Here is a 16,939-nt window from a genome sequence, read left to right as displayed (position 1 = left end):
AAGATAGATAGATAGATAGATAGATAGATAGATAGATAGATAGATAGATAGATAGATAGATATTGTAGTGCATTAGCCTGTAAATTGTGGTACAGCAGATGTAAGAGTATTTTTATTTATTTTTTAAAGGGAAAGCAAGGATAAAACATAAAATATAAAAATATAGATCTAAGAATATAAAATCAAATAAAGACAAGCATATGCAGTAATGTTGACAGTCTGGCAGCCTAGTAACATGATTAATGCATTTAGTCACTCTCATTTCGCCGACAGCAGGGCTATCGAAACTATTGAAGAAGCGGTTGAACTGGCCTTCACCACATCTCCATCGGCTGTGCTGCTGTTCTTCTTGTTGCACACTGTGATGTTTCCCATCCCCTTCCAGACCTCCCGTTGTGTTGTTGTAGTAGTTTATTGTACAAGTTACAAGCTTGGGGTGCAGTATTTTGGATACCTTGGAGGAGCCACAGCCACCAATGCCAACTTACTCTTCCAATACCTTCAGCTGAGCAATATTGGAACTATTAATAAAGTATACAAAAAATATATATACTAAAATATACTATACTAACATTTAAAAAAGCCTTTCTCTTGCTATTATAAAGAGAAATGGAGAAATGGGACAGTCTTGTTTAACTCCCTGTTTGATAAAAAAAAAGGAAGAAACAGAACTGTTTGTTTAATCATAAAAAGATTTTATAACATTCTGAAATGTATCTCCAAATCCAAAAAGCTCGAGAGAAAGGAAAACAAAATAACTGCCGGAAGGATGACAATCTCAGCAGCACTCCATCAACCCGACCTTTATGGTTAAGCAGCTAAAAGGAATATAAAACACAAGACAATCTGCTTGAAGTCTACAAAATGACATTAAAAGGACTCTGAGGTCAGGACAAAAAATATCGTCTTTTCCTATGAGACATAAATAAAAGTAATATATAAAGTATAATAAAGTCTTTGGGCTGAACTTCAGACTTACGCTGTTGGCTCGAAGCTATAACTGCTGCCAGTACTGTATTAAGGGTCTGAATACAGAATGAGTGATTTTTTAAATACATTTGCAAAACTTTCTGAAAATATATTTTGACGTTGTCATTATGATAATCAAGTATTGATGATGGGCAAAAATAAACAACGTTATCACTTCACAAAAAGTGAAATGGTCTGAATAGTTTCTGAAGCCACTGTATCTAAAGCTGCTTTAGCTTTAAAGTTTATTAAAATCTTTATTTTCATATTACAATCTCTCCATTGTGTAAGATACAGTATTGTTATACAACCTACATAGAACTTATACAGAATAACAATTAAAAAATGGGAAAAAACTAATTACCATATTCGTATTATGTCCTTCAAGTATCTGTCAGCGAAAGGTGAGTGTTACTCATACAGTTGTCTTCCCATAAATAACTTAAATATCATCACACACAATACTAATGTAGTGGAATTTACATTTTGGAATCACTGTTTGTATTCAGTTTATATGGCACCCATTTGAATCCAATGTACATTTACCTTATGTGTAAGTTGAATTATTAATAGTGTTGGAGGAGTGACATCACAGGTCATGGGTTAAAGCTGTGTTTGACACCCATGGGGGACTTACTGCAACGGAATGGCCCTTTAACTTCGGCTTGCCTCAACCACATACTTTCATTTCCTGTTGAGGGTTTCCACTCATCAAGTCAGTGTTTGATTCTCTCATCACAGGTTTTTGATCAGGACTTACGGTTGAGGGAGAATAAAATAAGAATAAAATATCTTGCCTCAGTCATGTCATATTTGATGAATGCTAGAGACGGATAAAGATTTCCATGTTTATGACCTGTTTATAAATCTAGGTTTAATTACATTTACCGACAAACTCTGGATTTCCCTTGAATATATTGAGTTTCCCAGGTTTAATCATGACACGGATGTTGACATGAACAGTATTTACAAGTTGGAAGTTCCGACAAGACATGAGTACAAACAGTGTGGAGAAAAATATGCGAGACAAAAATATATAAGGCAAACCCAATGGCCCAGTAGTGAAGCCCGAGTCCAGATGATTTAAGCAATGTACTAACAAAGAGGGCGCTGTTGTTCAGCAAAAACAACATATGCAACTTTTGCTGAACAACAGCGCCCTCTATAGCCACAGGTGGTAACTCATTCTGTCGGCCACTAAGTCTGAGCTGTTTTTATATAGATATTCCTTATGATCACAAGCTTTGGAACCAAAATTGATGAACTCTGTTTACAATTATTGATAATTTAAACTTCCCTCTGTTGAATATCAGACATGATTCCTAGTTTTATGACTTCTAAGTCTTTTTAACGGATCTCCAGTGGGGCCTGATTCCGGCCAGTTGAAGCTTCTGATTATCTACCTGCTCAACACTGCTCCATAAAGCAAGAACAGGGCTTCGTGCCACGGGTTGGGAATAAAATAATTATAATTCTCCTTGCAGGTCATTGTGCTATTCAAATTTTGGAGCTGTTAAGAAAAGGTACATAGTTGCATGTTGTTGCTTTAAGCTGCAGTATCAGCAATGGCCACTATGCTCTCAGACTCCACAGAAATCCCTAGGAATGTTTTTTTAAAATTCCATCACACCTTCCACTGGCAAATATATGAATGACTGTGTGTTAATGTGGGTATCAAGGTTTATTCATGTAATTGATTGACAGGAGTCCCAGTCTATCACACTCATCGTCCCTCCTCAGTACCTCTCAGGCGGTTCCAGGAGCCGACAAAGACGAAAGCAAACGCAAATGAAAGCTTCAACATCATTTTCAGAAGATTGTGCGTGATGTCACAAATGTTATGTCCATGTTTTTCTGGTCTATGGTTCCGCATCGACAGCAGGAGATCTATGGAATGGACCTGTAGCAGCCACACTGTGACCAAGGCTGGGAGGGTGGATTATTTTAACATGAAAATCTTGGCTTTTGCAGCTTTAATTAGGACACTCAAGAGTTAGAAAGTCACTTAGCTTGTTGACAAGTCTCTTAGTCTTTTTACAGTCTTGTTGCCCGACAAAAAAAAGAGTTTGAATCTGTGCGGGCAACATACATCCCATGCTCATGTATCCGTCCGTCACAGCAGAGAGTTGGTGGGATCACTCGGTGCCGGTGTCTTGCTACAGCTTCTTTTGTAGAAGACGACCCGGCTCCTCTCAGTAGCTGCTCTCATGTCCAGTGAGGATGTACAGGTTGCTCAGTGCTGACGGGTCATCAGTGGGTGTGCTATGCAGGATTATGTCCCTGTACATAGAGAGGGGAGAGAAATCTCAACACTCATCCACACAGCATGACTCAAAATATCCAGGGTTACCATGTAATTCTTATTCGCATTACTGTTGATTAATTCATTTAATTACCTTTATGATTTATTATGTCTCAATCATGTTGTACACCTTATTCTTTGTTGTATACTACTATCCCTATTGATTAATATCAATTAGAGCCACATGTGGATTTTTAAAGCTACATGGCAATACCAATAAGGTGATACCAATATAAGGGAGTAGAAAATTTCAGATACCGATACACACACACACACACACACACATTACTACCATCATTATTACTATGTCCATGATGTATTTTACAGTTTAATTTTACCGTTTAATCATAACTTTATAATAGATAACTATAAATAAGAAAAAAAACAAATCCAACAAATTATAAATGCACATCTTTTCTGCATTACTTGCTCTGTGAACTAAAAGATTTCATACAAGCAAACATAAATGTTGATACCTAAATGTCTGTGGAAGGCTCATATTGACCAATTCAATTAACCAACCGATACAAATCTGTCAGGCTCTACTACTACTAATAACAGTTAAAATATGAATCATTCTGGTAAAACTGTCACTAATTAATTCAGTCACTGCTACTGCTTCTGTTTCTGGTATAACTGCAGTTAGTTCCCCTAAAAATACTCTCTATATATATAATCTACTACCAATACTGCTTTAAATACTTTTGACATTGCTACCACTACGACTGGTAATAATATCACTCCCACTAGTACTATGAATACACCTGCCATGCACTTCTCTTGATACTAACACTATTTGTGCTGTCAATATTATCATAAACACTGATACTATTGATACTACCGAGTTATTAATATCAACACTGCTTTTCCTTTTACTTACTCTGTACTAGTATTACACTACGATCACTAACATCAATTCTACTATCACTAATGCATGTATTAATATAACTATTTATACTATTACTACTATCTCTAATATTAATACTACTGCTATACTACCACTATTTTTCCTACCAAGGCTTCTACTACCCATGCAAGTACTGCTACCCTCATAGCTACTATGTCTAATAGTACTACTGGTAACACTACTACCAAAAACATTACTACTACTCCTATTATTACCAGTACTACTGCCATTATTACTACTTTCTAACTGCCCTCCACAGAGAATGACACTGATATTGTCCGATTACTGTGGACGTACCTGCTTGTTCCCAGAACTCTGAAGACTCGGCTCTCATCTGTAATTTCTTGTGTTACCTGCAGATGAAGGTGAAAGTTCATAGACAAGGCAGTGCACATTTGAGTGAGTGACAAACACAGGGCATCCGACGAGTCAGAGCCTCACATTAATCCTGGATGTACTCACCTCATTTGACTGAAAACTCTTCCCTTTGAGGCCATGTTTCCAGAAGGCCAGCACACTGTCCTGTAAGCAGACTGTGAAAAACACATCACGTCACCCGAGTGTTCGCAGCAACACCAAGTCTCACTCACTGCGTTTTTACACATGTTGATTTCTACCTAGTGTTTCGATGGGGAAGTCGAAGACCATTTCAGCAGCCAGCTCTTTGGATGGGAGACCCCGCAGGTTCACGATCCGAACAGTTTCTGTCCAATGAGCATTAACATTCAGTCACGGTGGATTAAGAGTCGGCGCGAGAGACGGCTGGAGGGTTTCGAAGATGCATTGAGATGGACGGGACTTACTTTCTACTGCGATGAGGACGGTGTCTCTGTCCAGTTGGGTCACCTGCTCCGCCCTCAGCGCTCCACTGTCTGCAGACGCACAGAGAGACACAGAGGAGAATTGACTTTCACCTTTGAGCTGAGCTGCATCAGCTGCGGTGGAGGGGGCACAGCAGTCGGTCCTACCTGGTACGGAGACCGGGGTGCCGTTCAGCTCTATGATATCAAACTGGAGCTGCTGGCTGGTCGGGGGTTTCCCGTTACTGCACTCTCGCACTCCAACACACAGCTGAGGGAACTCATCTGTTACCAACACCAGCAGCTCAAACACTGGCAGAGAGTCGGGCAGCTTCATCGCGATGTGCTGCAGGTGGAGCAAGAACAGTCAAGTTATATAATCATAACAATGTTCTGAGGGGAGATACTTCTTAGATACAGGTAAACCTGGCAAGTATGACATGACACAGCAAATATTCAGTGTTTTACCTGGAAATTTGTATGAAAATATTCACACAAACAGTACTTTAATTGTGTTGTGTTGTGTGTAGTGTTGTGTAAACTCTCTGGGCATAAGCACCACTAACACACTGATAAATGTACTTATATAGCACTTTTCTAGTCTTGGTGACCACTCAAAGCGCTTTACAGCACAAGCAATACAATCAGTGATTTTCAGTGGGTCAAACTGTATAGTTATATTCTGGGACAATAAAACACAAAAACCAATCAAAATGGGCCTGGATGAAAGCTGTTTTTTTGTGGAATTTTAATCAACATTTTTTAAAATGTCTTTAAGGTGGACCAGAGCAGAATGGTGTCTTACAAAGAGTAGAAAAGCAGGGATTACTGTAAAAAGCTTGACTTGAACAAACCTCCCAGACTGAGGCTAAATCAGTCATGTGAGCAGAATAAGGTTTATGGTTTATTATAGACAAAACATCAAATATATATATATATATATATATACCAAGAAAAGTAGCATGTGAGAGAAAAAAACTGTGATGTTTCCAACCACTGTTCAATGCATATTACCTTTTAGGTGATTGGTTAATTGTAAAAAATAAGACAATTAGCATTTTCAAGAAAATAAAAGTCTATATTAAAAGCTGTTCAGTATATGTTGTTCAAACATCCTTCACATCTTATGTTTTAATAGATGGATTTATGGATGTCCGTTTCCTTTATTTTATTTAAATGATAGTCACAGAGACTGCAGCCACATGTCAACTAATTGCATTGCATTTAAAAACACACACACTGACTTAAATACTGTGAAAATGATCTCACAATGTTACAGAAAGTAAAAAAAAAATAGCTATGAATCCGCTTCTTGATCTAAATTCAAACCAACATTTTATTAATTCTTCCCTGACCCATTTGACATCCTATTCCACCAACTTCTGTGGTGAGATCTGTCTGGTAGGTTTTGCGTAATCCTGCTAACAGACACACAAACGGCAACAAAAACATAACCTCGTTGGCGGAGGTCATGAATACTACATAACTTCCCCAATAATGGAAATACACAAAGCTCTAATTCATGTCAGTACAAACCTTTAGATGCATGAACTTCTGGAGAGGCTCATACCACAGCAGCAGAACCAGGCCGGACGGAACAGCCCCACACAGAAACGTACTGTCTGTGTACGGGTTTCTTGCTGAGAGAAGGAGAAAAATCGGAGGAGTCAGTATTTGTTATTACTGAATAATCTATTAGCAAGTCAGTTATTACTGAGTAAATTGGGCCTCACTTACCTACGCTACATGTCCTACAGCCTTTAGTGTCGGGAATCTTCACAGATATGGCAAATTTTCTGTGGATCCAGAGATAACACGCTGTTAGCTGTCTCTGCAGCACTACCACTATACTCTATACTTTAAAACAAATCCAACGTGTAACTAGCGTCCTGCCCTACCTGGTGCTGATCCTCTCAGTGAAGCGGTTTGTGCTCAGTGACAGACTGCTGTGCTTCTTCTGCACATGTCCCCCCTGTTCAAACAGAGCCGTCAGACTGTGGGAATAAAGCTGCGACGACTTCCCTGCGGGACGGAGATTTTATTAGAGCGACGGATGGAATACAGAACTCTGTGTTCTCTGGTGGAAAAAACACATGTTGATGGGATTTGTTACCTGAGACGGACATCAGCACATTGTTCATTACATACAGCCACGTGCAGCGCTGAGGCAGAAGCTGTGGGAAGAGAGCAAAGCCCAATCAGTGGACTTTTATTGTGAAAACACTACATACATCTTTATATCCCAACAATGCTGAATGAAAGCCAGATGACAGGAGGGTTGGAGAACATTTTAAACTTTGACAGTTTAGTGGTGATTGGCTCAAGGCCAGTGTGTCAGGCTGTGATTGGATGAAGAGAGAGCGAGCCTCAAGATAGCAGGAACTTTGTATGTGACTTAAGAGAGGTGGGACAAAATATCAATACGTCAATATGTTGTCTACCTGACTCATGAGATATCTCTATTTTGTTATTTAGTTTTATATATATAGTTTTGACTTTTGCCAGTTTATGGCTATTTTAAATTGAATTGATGACACATGTGGATATTGACAACTTAAAGTGTGCTTGTAAAAAACTAAAGAGGTACTAAGATAAAGCTTTATGCACTTTATTTTGTACATTGTTTCATCTCAGCTTGCATCAAAATCTGCAAACAAATCCTGCACTTTACCTTTTCAGTTGGCTTTGTATTCTTCTTCAATAAACAGATATCGTGACGTATCTTTATATGATTGTCTTGCAGTATATCGGTTATAGGAGAATAACTGTATGGGGATATTATTGTTATCACAGGCCATGTATCACGTATCGTATCATATTGTGAGTTACCCTGCGATTCCCACCCCCACTTAACAGGCATGAAGTCAGTCTTCCTGATTTAACTTTTGATAAGGTTCATTTCTTCAGACTTATAGTGAAACAAATGAGAATGAGTACAAGTACAAGGATGAAATGTAATTTATTGTGAATATATTTTGTGATTTAGTTTACCATTCAAATGTCATATTATTTGACTCACAATATCACTGTTTATCTTTTGGTCAATACATTTTTACTTTTTAAAAAACGTTTATTTCTTTTTTTTTTAAATAATCTCTGCCCCCCTTCTCTTAGGTTCCTCAATCAGCCCGAGCTTCTTCTGATCCTTGGACAAAATGGAGCCCAGAACACTTGAACCATCTTTTGCTCCAACACAGTGTCCAATGACAAAGAACCACTCAAGTTACTAATTTGAACTGAACTATATTAAAGTGTATTACAGTATATTTTAAATACATGTGTCTGTGCCTGTCTTACCTTCTCTAGTGTGTCCTCATGAAGTTCATTGAGGTTCAGGGTGTAGATGCCTTCCTCTGCCCCGAGAATAAGGTACTGATCTGAGAAGTAAAGGTGTTTATCAAAGGGACAACAATTCAAGTTTTTACTGCACAATAAAACAAGACAATCCCATACATGTGGTGTAATTTGTACAGTTGATGTGATTTCTTATGGAGGATCATAAGTGTCACCAAAATGAAAATATTGAATTAATGACTAATTGAATGATAAATATAGGCATTCATGAATTTGTTTACAAGAGCAGGAAGTAGCCTTTATTCATCTGTATTCTTAATCCAAATTAAATTATGTATTCAATTAAAATATAAAAATATAAATTCATTAATGTATTTTGAAATGATGATCTTATTGACATTGATCTTATAGATGTTGTTTTTGTACTTGTGTTGTTTTTGTAAATATTCATTAATGGATTCATATTTCAATATTTATTATTATTCCCATGACACTTGTGGTGCTCTAAGGAAACTCCCCCCTCAGAGCTTCGGGACTTGAGGAGACCTCACTGTCTTACCTCTTGTCTTGGGTAAAATCCAGGTGACAGCACAGTGGATTTGAAGAGGACAACCATTGAAGACTTTGGAGAAGCAGGCTCCCATCTACAGAGGCAGCACAGTAAATCAATCACTCATGGTCTGCCATGCTAACAGGGACACTTGGATTATTGGTATTGGCATCCCTTCAAACAAGTTGCAGTTGGATACTTAGCATATTCCTGACTTCAGAAACTCGATGCTGAGGTTGTGTGTGTGTGTGATGTGTATGAATTTGTATATATATTTGTGGAATTGAATGGAAAAATTAGGGTGCAGCCATTAAAATATCAGCAGAGAGAGAGAGAGAGAGAGAGATCCAATCCTTAAGTGGTGGTCAGTGTTGATATTGTGTCAGTGGTCAATAACAAAACAACATATGCACACAGAGAGGAGAGTGAAAACACTTTGATTCATCGTGAAGCCGCAGCAGGTCAGAGGACGTCAGCTCACTTGGTGGCGCTTCAATGTTGCCCCCCCGGGACACATTTGCGTTGACACAACTAAAAGAATGTGGCCACATGCGTCCCAGACTATCTCCAAATGAGGTCTGAACGATCGGATCTCAGGACGGATTGAGGACGTATCTGGGTGGGTTCAGACTTGAACTTCCCCGTAATACCAGGTCTGAAACTTTTCAAAGTGCAACTCATATCTCGCCATGCAAAATTTGTCTTGTTAGTCACCGGAGCATTGTCTTTGGTCAAGTTTCAGTGTAGGTGGCATGCTGTTAGATTTCACACTTACATGGACTTGAGGGGTAGGAGGAAGTCCATGACAATCAGCCCTCTAGAAATGTCAAGGGGTTACACGGGACAAAACAAAGGGGAGGATAGAGACCGTCCATCAAACACAAAAAAATCGACATCTTTGGTTGCATGATTTTTTTCATCTTACAGACACACAGACTTTTTAAAAGGAAAATCATGAAGTCATTAGGAAGTTATTCGGTTAGCAAATCACACAAGCTTATTGATATTTGCTTCTGTTAGGAAGGCGCAGGTGTTTGGTCGGAACTCACAGAGTTCTCTGAGAGCGTTTTTTTCCTTAGTGTGCTCCATTCAGGTGACAGTGGTGTCTCTTGTCTCGAAGGAGAAACATTGGTAGCCCTCCTCTTTTCTGCTGTTACATCGTCCCCCACAGGCAGACATGGGTCCCTGCAGCGCTGTCTGATGTCCTGTGTGGCCGAGCACCTAGCCAAGACTTATTTAACAAGAAAAAGTAACATTTTTGGACCCACAAAGCTTTTCTTAGTTACTGAAAATCAGACATGTTGGGGATAGAACACGATCCCTTAACGGAGCAGTGTGTCGTACCTGTAGTGGAGGGGGGGTCAGTGACGATGGCGGCGTCAGGGCCAAGTGTGCAGCTCGGTCTCAGCGTCAGGTCCCTGTCATCTGTGGTGGGAGTTAAAGAGCTGAAGGCCGGCAGGGACGCTGTAGTCGGATTGAAAAGGCCACTCTTCTTACCTCCCTAAACAACAACAAGCAAACACGTGACTCACACTGAGGAGATAACGTGGATATAAAACATCCACACACCCCTGTTAAAATGCCAGGTTTTTGTTATGTAAAAAAATGAGATCAAGATAAATCATGCCTTTGATGTGACCTATAACCTGTACAATTCAATTGAAAAACACCGGAAATCTTTTAGGGGGTAAAATACAAATAACAAACTATAATGCTGTGGTTGCATGAGTGTGCACTCCCTTAAACTAATACTCTGTTGATGCACCTTTTGAGTTTATGACAGCATTCAGTCTTTTTGGCTCGGAGTCTGCCCGCATGACACATCTTGACTCAGCAATCTTTGCCCACTCTTCCCTGAGAAAAGGCTCCAAACCTGTCAGACCTGTGAGGGCATCTCCTGTGCACAGCCCTCCTCAGGTCACCCCACAGATTTTCCAATTGGATTCAGGTCTGGGCTCTGACTGGGCCATTCCAAATCTTTAATCTTCTTCTGGTTAAGCCATTATCTTGTTGATTTGGAAGTATGCTGAAAGGTAAAATCCCTCTTCATCTTCAGCTTTTGACTGGTATTTGGAACTTTTCATAATTCCCTCCACCTTGACTTATACAGCCCTAGTTTCATCAGAAAGAAAACAGCCCCAAAGCAAGATGCTGCTAATGCCACCACCACGCTTCACCTTGGGGGGATGTTCTTCTGGTGATGTGCACAAACATATCTTTTGGAATCAAGGCCAAAAGGTTAGACCTGGGTCTCATCAAACCAGAACATGTTTTCTCACATGCTTTTGGGAGACTTGTGACAAAATGTGTAAGAAAAGGCTTGTGTCTTGCCACCTTACTCCATAAACCAGACAAAAGAAGAATATGTGAGAAAGACCTGCAGCCTCCTCCCCTTGTCTTTCCAACAATTTTGGAGTGACGTCCAGTTCTTGGTAATTTTCTCTACTTATTGATGACGGTCTTCTCTGTGTTGCATGATATATCTAATGCCTTGGAAATCTTTCTTCACCTGACTGATACCTTTCAACAATGAGATCCCTTTGATGCTTTGTAAGCTCTTTGCGGACCATGGCTTCTGCTGTAAGATGCAACTAAATAAATGTCAGGAAAATCCTACTAGAACTTACTGCTATTTTGCATGAGTTTGAATGGGAGGGGTTAATTCTGAACACAGCCACATCCCCAATTATAAGAGGGTGTGCACACTAATGTGACCATGCTATAAAAGTTTTTGGAGTTTTTCCCCCTAAAAGATTTCAGTTTGTTTTTCAATTGAATTGTACAGATGATAAGGTCACATTAACGATGGAAAAATGTCTGACGTCTTAGTGGTGTTTCTTCTACATCATAACAACCTGGCATTTTAACATGGGTGTGTAGACTTTTTTATATCCACTGTACACCATGTTATAATGTTATTAGTATGTTAGTTTGCCTGTCCTTTCAAGAAGAAAGAACATTGTTTGAAGATGGAAGTATAAAAATCGTAATTTTACTCATTTAAATAATACGCACTGTACGTACTTTTATTGTTTTTCTGCAGCAGCAACACTTTATTTATACAGCGGTTTTATAAAACAAAGTCACAAAGTGCTTTGCACGATTAAACAGGACTGCAACACAAGGAACTATAATTAAAAAGTAAAATGAGACATTTCTAGTCAAATAAAACAAAAGTAAGTGGGACCATTAACTATCATTGAGCAGGTTTAAAGGATTTCACAATGTCTACAAGATCTATACAGAGAGCTTCTGGCTAAAACCAGAGTTAGATTGTGTGTGTGTGGGGGGGGGGGGGGGTTGTAGATTAAAACACAAAGCAAAGTAATTTACTCAGGAAGTAGCTGCATTTCTGAAAGGGGACCAAGCAAGCCAAAACTTAGTGACTGCCCCAAAGCAAGGATGTTAAGATATAAAATTATACCTGAGTACAGTGAATACATATCATATTGAACAAAAAATGAATTAAGATAAGTTGTTTCTAATCGTGAACTGAGAAATCCAGCTAAATATAATATATTCTACATCTGTGAATGATCAATGAAGACATAATAAAGACGTTAAAGTGAAAGAAACAAGACAGATGCTGAGATCTGTTGTTTCAGTTGTTCAGTACAAATGCACTATTTTCACAAAAGCTTTAATGCTGCTCTTCTATTGTTGAGTCAATGGGTAAAATCTGTCTATGGTACTTGTATCTAATCTGTCTGTGTGTTGTAATTGTTTTTTTTAGGTGGATACATTGAAACTTTGGACTAAACATGAGAGTATAACACAACTCCAGTTTATAGCAACAGTGGTTCCCACTTACGTCAGTAGATGGCGCCCTCTTAATGGTTAAACTTCTGAAAGACAATGGAGCGACAAGGTTGTGATCAGACTCTGAAATCTAAAAAATCAAGTCATGTACAGAGAACATCGTCATGACAACAAGATGGACAACAAAGGCAGATGCTGAGGAGGCGGAGGGCAGGGTAACAGCAGCACATACACAAAAATCGACATGAAACACCGCAAACAAACAAACAAACAAAAAAAGAGGCAGACAAAAGCCCAAAAAGCTGAGAGCCAGAGGGTTTGTGCTGAATTCGCAGGACTGGGGGGGGGGGGGTCTGGGGATGGGATTAGCAGAGGACGAACACAAACCCTCTGACTATGTCAAAGATGTTGCCGTTAGCTGATATTTACATGATAAAAAACAAAATCAATCATCACAAGCAGCTGATTTCAGGTAAATTGAAGAGGGACGGCGGGACACTGCTGTTAGGAGATGCTGGAGGTGATGGACGTGGCCTACCTCAGCTGCAGAGCTTGCTCCACACATTCCAACAGGCTCCTGCAACAGGAAGACCTGGTGTTTATCTGACTACGGGCCTGAATGGCCCATAACAATGGGAGGGAAGGAACCAGAGGTCGACTCCTATCGGTTCCTGAAGCCCGATAATCATGCTGATACACGAACAGAATCAAAAAGCTCAATCTGCTGTTGCTATGTGCCACATTATTATATTATAATTCTGGTTTGTAATAAACTCCTGTTTTGGCCATCCTACTGTCACTAAATAGAACATTATACTCACTAGATTCATCTCTGAGAAGGGCTGTTGCCAGATAAAATCGAAAATGACTGATGTTTCTATTTATATCAAACTTGGGACACACGTGTTCCCAAAAATGTGAATATAGAAGCACAGTTGAAGGCCAAAGTCTATCACACACTTTTAGTTTTATTCTATCAATCAGATGTGGCACCTTCCCCCCAAACTAAAACACAGTTAGACTTCCACAAGAACCACTTGAAACGTCACACTAAAAACCAAAGACCTAAAACTTGACATAAAACTTGGACATGGCAACATCCCCCAGAATAGTGAGGACATGACCTCATTGTTCTCAGGCAGTGTGGCTGAGACCACAATGTTCCTGATCCGGCTCCAGCGGTGGAACTTTGGTTTTGTGTCATTTTCCGACTGTCGACTCTAATTAAGGCTTTAAAACCCTGAAACAATTCAGCGTGTAGTTGGAGTCTCTTTGTTTCAAAAGGTTTTTGGTCGAGTTTGCAAGTAGCAATCTCAGATATCTAATTTTGACTTCGCTTCTCGAATGCTAACCAGTTATCACATGCTCTCAGTTATGTTGTTCAGACATTATAACTTACGCAAGTTTTGAGAGGGAGGCGTGTTCGGTGCTGTCGGCTTTTTGTTGCTGCAAGTTCACTGGTACTGACCCACACTATTCTATAATCGTATATATGTGTGTTGATTTCCATTTTAATGACAAATAAAGTGGTAATAAAGTGCATTATTATCTTGATTTATACATTTCAAAAAATACCTGTCCCCCCCCTGTACCCTGAGGTAACCAATAAATGATCCCTGAGATACTGTTCACATAATCTGGGTAACTGTTACTTCTTTTTCCAACTTCTCCGATCACCAGCTGTTACTTGACTTTGTTGCTACAGTGATAGAGAGAGAAGTGATGGCCAAAACAACCACAAAAATAAAAATCTGAATTATTCTCTTCATCCTAAAAACATTATTACTACCGCGAACCCAAATCCTGATCATTACTTATTCATACAGGCAGGCTAATACGACTAAATTACTACAAAATTAATCATCAATAAATCAGTGTCACGAAGAAGGATCCCTGCTGGTAATTCAAATGTGTCTCATTCTATTAAAGACTCTGAGGGGGTCATTACAGTGACGTACTCTGACAGCTATTGAGGCCCAATGATCCATTAACACAATCCCCAAAGCTATTAGTGGTCACACGCTCACTTACAGGTCACGTGACACCCACCTGCCTAAAAAGAGATTTTGTGTAATCATCACACATAAAGGAATTGAATTTCAACAACAAAAATAATAATAATAATTTAATGATTTGATGAAGATTATTATTATTAGTATGTTCCACTGATTCTTTTATGCTAAATCATAGAAGCCTAAAAAAAAACTAATTTACGGGGCACCATTTTGGAACACAGTTTTTTAGAGATCAACACATGGGAAGAAATCCTTGGATAGAATTAAAATATATTTTGATATAAGAGGTGAATTAGAGAATTCCCCCTGATAAGTGTCCTCAGGATAACTACTGATTGCTTTTAAGGGCGGCATCCGGGACAGTGGTGACATCTCAACAACGATAACCCACAATAATCCCAGTACAGAATGAGATGAAAATAAAAAGAGAGTCTTACGGTGAGTTGTCTTCCTCTCCAGACAGACTCCAGTCATCATCATAAGAACCCTGCTGAAAGGAGAAGCAAGACAGAACCTTCGGTGTTATTCTAGCTCTGGTGGATGCCAGGCTCACAGAAATATCCTCCAGGAAAAAAACGTGCATTTACCATATCAGGATAAGGCTCTGTGACTTTTCTTAGCTGGGGTCCAAACTTTACTTGGTCGACTGCAAAGAAAATGATGTGAAAAGAAATGGGCGTTAATGCACGAATTGCGGATTTCATCAGATTAAGAGAATAAAGTGCAGGACAGTGTGTTCCCACACCTTCCAGGCCCTTTTTTGGGTTCGCGACATCGATTCGCACTCAACCCTCAAGTGCATTGATTAACTGTAGTTAGAGCTATGGGTGCACTCTGCATCCACACATCACCTATCACACATCGATAAAGAGCCGACACTGCGGGAAACACTGCAGCCGTGACCCCCCCCCCCCCCCCCACAGCAGCAGCAGCTGAGCACATACACAGTGACAAAGCACAATTACTCTTTTTTTACCTCCACCAGGGAGGTTATGTTTTCACCCCTGTCTGTTTGTTTGTTGGTGTTTTTGTTTGTTTGTAAACAGGATTATACAAAAACTGGAAGGATTATCACGAAACTTGATGGAGGGATGAATTATGAGTCAGGGAAAAACATAACATTTTGTAATGTACATTTTTTTTTTACTGGCTGTTCAGTAAAGGATACACACAAGTCAAATTCACAGATTTTAAGTGTGGTGGATGAGGCTATTATGCCATATGCAAGTCAAAAATGTTAGTTATGGAATGAAAAATATGAGGGGTATTAATAAACTTCCAAAATGTGTTTTTATTGTTATTTTGCAACAAATGACATGCTTTGGATTTTCTACCACCTCAGCAGAAGTCAGTCGTTTCACTACAGCATGGAAATCGACTTGCGGAGACTTGAAAGTTGCTTTCCACAGAAATTCCATCACAGTGAACATTCTGTGCCCTTTTTTGGTCAAAGATCTATTGTTGTTGTTGGGAAGTAAAGTTGTAGGTGAAGCCTGAATCGAAAGTTCGACTGTTTTACAGTGTAATGCAGCAACATTTTTTAATACTGCTCTATATCATTTGGAATGAGGATGTTATATATTTGTATATATTTTCTTTTTCCTTGGTGCTCTCTGTCCTTCTCTTAATTCCCCTTAATGTTTATATTGCACTATTTTGTCTCCCCTTTACATTTGAGAACCACCTAAGCTCCTGCTAGACTGCTAGGTCACATGCTGTATGTGATCTATCATGACTTCCTTAAACTAGGACAGAACTTAGAACATTGTAAATATTATATGATTTATTTGTTCTTGGTCTGAGTATGTTTTAGTAGTGGGAGTGGGTTAGAATTTAAAGATTGCAAATCTGCCCACACAATTGATTTCAACTTTTCATAACCCACAGTTGGTAATACTTACAGAGTACAAAAAAAAGTGGAAGTTTATGAGATTAACCAATCATCGTCATAATTTGATACCCAGCCAAATCTAGTTTTATCAGCCGAGTAACAAATGTGCAAACAATTACTTACTGCACTGGTAAGTAGAGTAGTAAAAGCAGAGGCAGTGTGAGCCCATATTGGTCAAACCCAAAGTGCAGGTGTTAAATGTGTTTGTGGCTTGTGTGTCTGAATATGAATCACACTGTGTGAAAGGGAAAGTACAGGTCAACACCACGTTGGTTTATGATAGGGGACTAGACGGATAGTGAAACCAGACTGTCACGTAAGAAACTCTTGGGCCACAAGAAGCAGTTAGGCAGTTCAGCAGTGTGAAGTCACTCTGGCCACAGCGTGTGGGACAGAGGTACCACTGTCTGTCACACACCAGTGGCATGTTCGCCGTGCCACCGTCTGACGCA

General features: G+C 39.3%; 1 protein-coding gene across 6 annotated transcripts in view; it reads right to left on the bottom strand.

Moving 5' to 3' along the window:
• Positions 1–1,352: 1,352 nt before the first annotated feature.
• Positions 1,353–16,939, bottom strand: part of map4k2 (mitogen-activated protein kinase kinase kinase kinase 2) — a 32,183-nt gene continuing 16,596 nt past the window's right edge. The window contains exons 14-32 of one of the 6 annotated variants that reach the window (XR_004616976.1): positions 15,184–15,242; positions 15,034–15,086; positions 13,120–13,158; positions 12,634–12,667; positions 10,167–10,323; positions 9,872–10,053; positions 9,598–9,639; positions 8,832–8,916; positions 8,276–8,355; positions 7,092–7,152; positions 6,877–7,000; positions 6,716–6,774; positions 6,515–6,618; positions 5,147–5,324; positions 4,978–5,050; positions 4,796–4,882; positions 4,641–4,711; positions 4,476–4,531; positions 1,353–3,249 (exon numbers count right to left, since the gene is read on the bottom strand). Coding sequence is in view for 5 of the 6 variants with exons in the window: in XM_034615334.1 (XP_034471225.1) it covers positions 3,162–3,249; positions 4,476–4,531; positions 4,641–4,711; positions 4,796–4,882; positions 4,982–5,050; positions 5,147–5,324; positions 6,515–6,618; positions 6,716–6,774; positions 6,877–7,000; positions 7,092–7,152; positions 8,276–8,355; positions 8,832–8,916; positions 9,598–9,639; positions 9,872–10,053; positions 10,167–10,323; positions 12,634–12,667; positions 13,120–13,158; positions 15,034–15,086; positions 15,184–15,242 (1,628 nt within the window). In the remaining variant the exon portion in view is untranslated. The remainder of the gene's footprint in view (positions 3,250–4,475; positions 4,532–4,640; positions 4,712–4,795; positions 4,883–4,977; positions 5,051–5,146; positions 5,325–6,514; positions 6,619–6,715; positions 6,775–6,876; positions 7,001–7,091; positions 7,153–8,275; positions 8,356–8,831; positions 8,917–9,597; positions 9,640–9,871; positions 10,054–10,166; positions 10,324–12,633; positions 12,668–13,119; positions 13,159–15,033; positions 15,087–15,183; positions 15,243–16,939) is intronic. The other 5 variants (XM_034615334.1, XM_034615335.1, XM_034615338.1 and 2 more) reach the window with 5 other exon arrangements.

The sequence above is a fragment of the Hippoglossus hippoglossus genome, chromosome 18 (assembly GCF_009819705.1).
Source record: "Hippoglossus hippoglossus isolate fHipHip1 chromosome 18, fHipHip1.pri, whole genome shotgun sequence".
NCBI classification, from domain to species: domain Eukaryota; kingdom Metazoa; phylum Chordata; class Actinopteri; order Pleuronectiformes; family Pleuronectidae; genus Hippoglossus; species Hippoglossus hippoglossus.
This window is presented reverse-complemented; position numbering and strand designations above follow the sequence as displayed.